Source organism: Cucumis melo, chromosome 4 (assembly GCF_025177605.1).
Source record: "Cucumis melo cultivar AY chromosome 4, USDA_Cmelo_AY_1.0, whole genome shotgun sequence".
NCBI classification, from domain to species: Eukaryota; Viridiplantae; Streptophyta; class Magnoliopsida; order Cucurbitales; family Cucurbitaceae; genus Cucumis; species Cucumis melo.
Genome location: NC_066860.1, coordinates 3,723,084 through 3,729,226, shown reverse-complemented (window position 1 = coordinate 3,729,226; position 6,143 = coordinate 3,723,084). Strand labels below are relative to the sequence as shown.

At 35.1% G+C, this 6,143-nt stretch overlaps 1 protein-coding gene across 3 annotated transcripts; it reads right to left on the bottom strand.

Annotated features, from left to right (window-relative positions):
* Positions 1-252: 252 nt before the first annotated feature.
* On the bottom strand, positions 253-5,352 carry LOC103503862 (la-related protein 1C-like). 3 transcript variants are annotated; one of them, XM_051083679.1, is made up of 7 exons: positions 4,453-5,291; positions 3,542-4,130; positions 3,319-3,457; positions 3,125-3,215; positions 1,057-1,128; positions 576-877; positions 253-460 (listed from the first exon to the last, which is right to left on the bottom strand). In XM_051083679.1, exons 1-6 carry the CDS (start codon positions 4,918-4,920, stop codon positions 596-598), a joined length of 1,641 nt encoding a protein of 546 aa, XP_050939636.1. In that variant the 5' UTR covers positions 4,921-5,291; the 3' UTR covers positions 253-460; positions 576-595. The 3 variants fall into 3 exon arrangements, with proteins under 3 accessions (XP_050939636.1, XP_050939637.1, XP_008466467.2); XM_051083680.1 differs by having other exon boundaries at positions 253-877; positions 4,453-4,911; positions 5,105-5,287; XM_008468245.3 differs by having other exon boundaries at positions 253-877; positions 4,453-5,352.
* Positions 5,353-6,143: the final 791 nt, after the last annotated feature.

Sequence of the window (6,143 nt, the reverse complement as noted above, 5' to 3'; positions counted from 1 at the left end):
TCGTCGTTAAAAAGACAGACCCGTACTAGAAGTGAACTAGATGACAAACTTACAGAAAACAAAAAAGTCATCAATGCTATTCAAAACTTCATACCAATCAGGTTTCCTGAATAGTAAGAATCATCCAAGAATAAATAGACAGATAAAAAAAATAACATAATGAAAGGGGGTTTGAATGTATTCTACATCCAAATCGCTGATATAATAGGTAAGATCAGCAAAGATTTGCAACCATTCAAATTCAAAGGCACATTTGCTTTTAAAAAAAATGGTCATTGATGATTCAGAATAGTGTTCAATGAATGTTATATACTTCAGTCACTAAAATCATCCATAAAGCATAAGAAACGTTAAGAATGTACTTCAACTACAAGTATACCAAAACTAAACTTCTCCTCTTTTTATATTTGGAATAATAAATAAAATATTCTTCGTATCCCCAAAAACTAGCCTCTTTGACCTGCCAAAATGAGCATGACAAGAAATGGCATGACACATGGAGGAAGAGAGAGAGTTAGCAGCCAGACCCTCTTGTAAGTAGAACATGTATTATCCCAAAAAGCAAGTGCTCGAACCTTTGGGAGAACAAAATTGATCAGATATCAGTCTGAACATCCTGATTCGCCTCACCATTAGTAAGTTTTGAACAATCACCTGACTCGGAAGATTGCAACTCAGTAGTACGCTCGGCGTTGTGAGGATCATTATCATTGGTCATACTTTGGTTCGTACCTTCATCCACTCTGACCCTTTGAAAAGAAGTTGCTAGACTATCATGACTCGATCCACTTGTTGCAGAAGAGACCAAATCGGTTCTAAACCAATTGGATTTAGTTGTCCATTTCTTCCACTCATTTCTCCGTCTGATCTTATTATCCTGCAACGATTTCAGCAGAATAATTAGACCAGTAGAGTGAAGAAATCAACCCATTGGCTGCTTTTTATAACACTAGATACATATATATATATACACACAAGTTCACAAACAAAAAATGGAAATGGACTTCAAGATCGGATTAGTCATCAGACAACGAACAAAGAGTGTATGAGACTAACCTGAACTTCCACTTCAGTAGACGCTCTCAAGGATTCTATGATCCATTGAATATTGTTTGTCAAACTCAGGACCTGCAAAAACAAAGTTATAAATGCAGCAATCAAGCACAATAGTATTTTCAATTCATTCTAAATAGTCCACTGAACTGCTGTATCAAGCAAACATTTGAGGGCATGTTTGGCATAAAAAGTTCCTTAACTCACAGTCTAAAAACCATTAATTCCATAAGTTATAAACTCCATACACAGTGGGTCATATGACTAAACAATTCTTCTGACTTAAAAACTCCACTGATTGCTCAAATGCCTAGAATTTTTTTCCTAATAACAAGTCATTTATTTGAACGAACTATTGCTTAAGTTGAACAGTAAGAAAAATTAGTCGGGGACAAAATTATCATCATAACAAAAGCAGTGTCATTTTTTTTAAAGAACAAAAGTAGGGTTATGAAAATAAACATTCAAAATTAATTTAAGCAGACACAACAATCACATCTACCGATATAAGAAATCATTTCTATAGAATAGACAAGTCTCAACCAGTATGACACATACTTGATGAGGAAAAAACCTCGAATTTACAAACACACTAAATGTTAGAATGAAGCCTTTTTTCTGAAGATACAAGAAACGCATGTATGGCCATGCTCAAGAATTGATTGTAGAGAGAAGATATGTCCATGATGAATCAATGACAAGATTTTAGTAGCACATCTCTTTGTGCTCCCTGGTTTCACCAAAAACCCAAAATTTCCACACCACTCTAACCAAATGTTGTCTTTCTTTTACATTGTCTTGTTGTTGACAAGAACAAGTTTAACTACTCAATGAAGCTGAACTCTCATTTCTCATATAGAGGGATAAAGAATAAAAACCAATAGAAACAACAAAGGTAGAGAAGGTAAATTAAATATATAAAAAAAAATGAAATCGCATGACGTAATCCATATCCCTAATTGAATATTGAAATCATTTGCCCATTAAAGACCACAGATTGCATGTATAATCTATAAACACATAAATTTGATGGTATAAATCAATAGCCATATTCTAGTCAGAAGCACACTTTAGAAAGAGAATTACAAGTATGGAGAACAAAAATAGTTACTGGAATGATCACAATGACTTTAAAGTATCTCACTCTAGCATAATCTAAAAAGGAAAAAAAATTAAAACTACCACCTCCTTCAAGCTGTGCAGGTTATCACCTTGAAATCACATTTTCCTGACAGGTGGCTTCAAAGTTCAAATTATCCTTGGTTTGGTGTCTTTGAACCAATAAAATTGATTCTCAAACATGTATGGCTAACTTGGGTGTTTGGTAAATTCAATTATACATTCTCCACTCGGTCAAGAGATCAACAATTGATCAACTCAAACAAAATATAGAAAAATATTAACCATTCTGTCCTTAATCGCTCCACACTGCTTGCAGGTAACTTTAAAATCAGATCGTTTCAAAAAATAATCTTAATCAATCCCTAATTTGAATTCTTGAAGCCTTTTAAGACTGAAGCATTAACAATTTTGGCAAATCTAGATGCTTCGTAAATTTAACCATCAGCTTACAATTTAATTAACATTTCAATTAATATTGATATAAGAGTTATTTCTTACAAAAAAAATCTTGTTGACTAACTACAATTTCATTCATAAAAATGAAATTCATTAAAACAACACAGTAAAACTAGTTTTTCTATGAGCAGCCTGAATTAATATCATGCAACATCTGATATTATCACACAATAGCTAAAAGAGATTTCTTCTAAAATTATACAACTGTACCAGCACTTAAACATATTAACGATAAAAATGATTAGTTAGAAAGAACTAAGGTTCCTATTGACAAACTTCCTTGATCTTATATCACAACTACTTTTCATCTCATTTTACATTGTTTCTTAACCAAAAAAATATCCATATACACATCTTTAAATATTAAATATACATTACAAAGATAAACTCTTGCCCTTATAATAAGTTATTTTGTTAATGAATAAATTTACATCTTATATATTTAACTTTCTCTAATCTCATAAAGAACAGCAGAATTATCATTAGAACTTACCATAGGAAAGGTAGCTATCAGAGAAATTGGCACCCAGCCTTGATCGTCCATCTGGGACCTTAAATAATCATCTTTTACCAAATTACCATCACTGCGGATAGCATAGACAGGAATGCACAGTTATACTCAGTAATCTAATGAAGAAAGAAACAACCAAGAACCAAGTGGTTCCTTGGTATGGCGAACCATATTACCTGAAATAATATTCAATCTGCTTAAGTATTGATGCAGACAGAATGGGATCTACAGTAGGATAGTTCATTGCTGGTCGTGGCATGAAAGGCATGCTGCCTCTGTAAGCCTCCAAGGGCAATGTAGGGACATAGACAAACTCTGATCAAAATAAGGATGAAAATTAAGATCATATTTAGAAGCTATACAGCCACTATCATCGTTAGTCCCTAGAGAGACACCCACCTGGATGAGCCATAGGATTCACATGAGGCCTAACACCCTGAGGAAACTGACCAGCGAAAGGTGGCAAAGGCCTCATAAATCCTCTAGTATGAGGCCTGTGCTGCTGGAAATGAGCATCTCGAGCATTAGGATATATTCCACGGTCTTGACCACGTTTTCCTCCACGATTGTTATGGTAGTGACCATCAACACGGGGATGGAAAGCTAAATGCCCCCTAGGAAAGAAGTTTCGGTGATCAGTACCAAAATTTAATTGAGGCACAAAGCCTGCAACAGCCCGCGGATCCCAATTAGGGTTCAGGCTCCTGAACGGTGGTTCTCCTGAAGAAGGATCAGGAATTGCCGGTATCATATTACAATAACTATTTGGAGGAACTTGAAATAGAGGAAAAGGGGGAGGAGGAGGTGGTGGTGGTGGAGGTGGCGGAGGGCGATAAAAGCCACCTCGTGCAGGCCCTCCCACTGAGCTGCCACCACCACCACCACCCCGCCTTGAGGATCTTAGCCGAGGAACCACTGGATTCTTCAGAGTCGGGTTCGATTTGGCATTATTTGTAGCTTGTCGTTGAGGAGGTACGTTGATAGGTCCCTGACAACAAAACACAAGATAGACTAAATCATGCAGAAGCATATTGAAATTGAATAACCATTGAACCATGAGGAAACCTTTGGCCTACGGCTGAAGAGTAGTGAAGAATAAGGGAAATCAAAATTCACAACATAGCATACTCCCATTCTATATTCAATAGAATAAAACATAAATGCAAAAACATTTAGAGTTCCAGTATCATGAAAAAGAATAGCAAAAAACAACGCCATTGAAAGACAATTGTAGAATCCTCTCAATCTCCTCAATATGCATCCATAAACGTTTTTCAAGAGATAAACATGACATTGTAACATCACCAAACCTGAGAAGGGGGGACTGCTACTTCGACGGTAACCTTCGGAGGAGAATCAACTGTTAATTTGGAAGCCCTCGCGGATTCCGCAAGAGCAGGCCAAGAGTCTGCCCCCATTACAGAACCACCCTCAACGACACCATTCGTAGGCTTGTTCCAAGCCTGTTTCTTCGACGCAGCCGTTGCATTACCGTCATTTGTGTCGCAGTTCTCGGAAGACGTAAAGTTATCCGACGGTGGCGAGGCAGGAGCAGGGGTTTCTGTAGCCGAAACCGCAAGAGAAGACAAGGATGACGAAGAGGACGATAGCTGGGACTGATCGACGGGTGAGATCGATTCTGGCTCACCGCGGACGACTTGAGCCCATGGAGACTGAAGATTCTTCCTCCGGAACTCAGAGCTGTTGGTATTATCGCCGGTGAAACTAGTTCCACTTGGCGAACGATGATTAGACGAAAAATCGGTAGCCTTCCCCATTCCAATCAAACCTCAGTAACTCAGTATTCAGAAACGAAACAAAAAAAATGAAAGAAAAAAAAAACCTTCCAGAGAGAGATTGATCAGTACATAACAATCGAAAACCTCAAACTAGATGATCAGTTGGCAAATCAATTAAATATCAAAAATATATTCCTTACTACCAATAGAAAAAGGATACTACCAAAAAAAAATTAGGGTTTCGAATGCATAATTTCGACGGAGATCAATGGATCTCTCCCCTTAAAATCGAAACCGGCGGGCTTCTCCTCTCCGTTCCTGAGCGGCTTGCTCAGAAAAGCGATTGTAGGCTTCCAGGTTTTCGTTAAGAAAACTGGAAATTACCAAAAGCCCAAAATACCTCCTCCCGTTTTTAATGCCCAATTTTATTCCGTAACCCAGTACCTTGTTACGTATTTTTAATTCCCGTTATGTAATTTACTATCTTCTCCTCAATCTTAAAAGTAATCAATTTATATCAATAATAATAATACTTTTTTTTGTTTCTTTTAAAACAGAAAAATAGAAATTTGCTCGTCATGGTTTGGTCCTTCATTCTCGTATAGTAAGATTCTCCCCCACTAGATTTGGACTAATTAATATTATATTTTACTTTTCAAATATATATATATATATATATATATATATATATATATTATTAATATATATTATTATTCTTTCATTTATTATTATCTATTATTAATATTTTTATTTACTTAACCATTTTAACATTTCTCTCTCAGTATCTTTTGTCATTTTATTTTTATTAAATTAATATATATATACTTGTTTAGCTTATATATTTTAAATTTTAAACAATTATTTATAGAAAATAACTCTCATTTGTGTTAGGCTTGTCTTAGAAAATTTAGGATATAAAGTCTAAACTTTAAGAATCAAATTGGGATGAGCCTTATGTATTTTTTAAAATTTATTTATTAACTATTTTATTATAAAAACCCTTATATTTCTTTTTTATTCGATCCAAATGTTTGGGTTTTATAGACTATATTTTTAACATCGAGATGTAATAGGATCAGGTCTGGCCGAAAAAATCAAAATTTTCAATTCAACCCAACTCACATTTTAAACTAACCCAACCCAACTCATATTATATGGGCTGGGTAGTCCGAGTTGTCTTTAATTGAATCTTTAATTGCTTGGGATATTTTGATAAGAGATAAATTTTGTTCTTTTTAATTTATTTTATATTCTGATTAGAT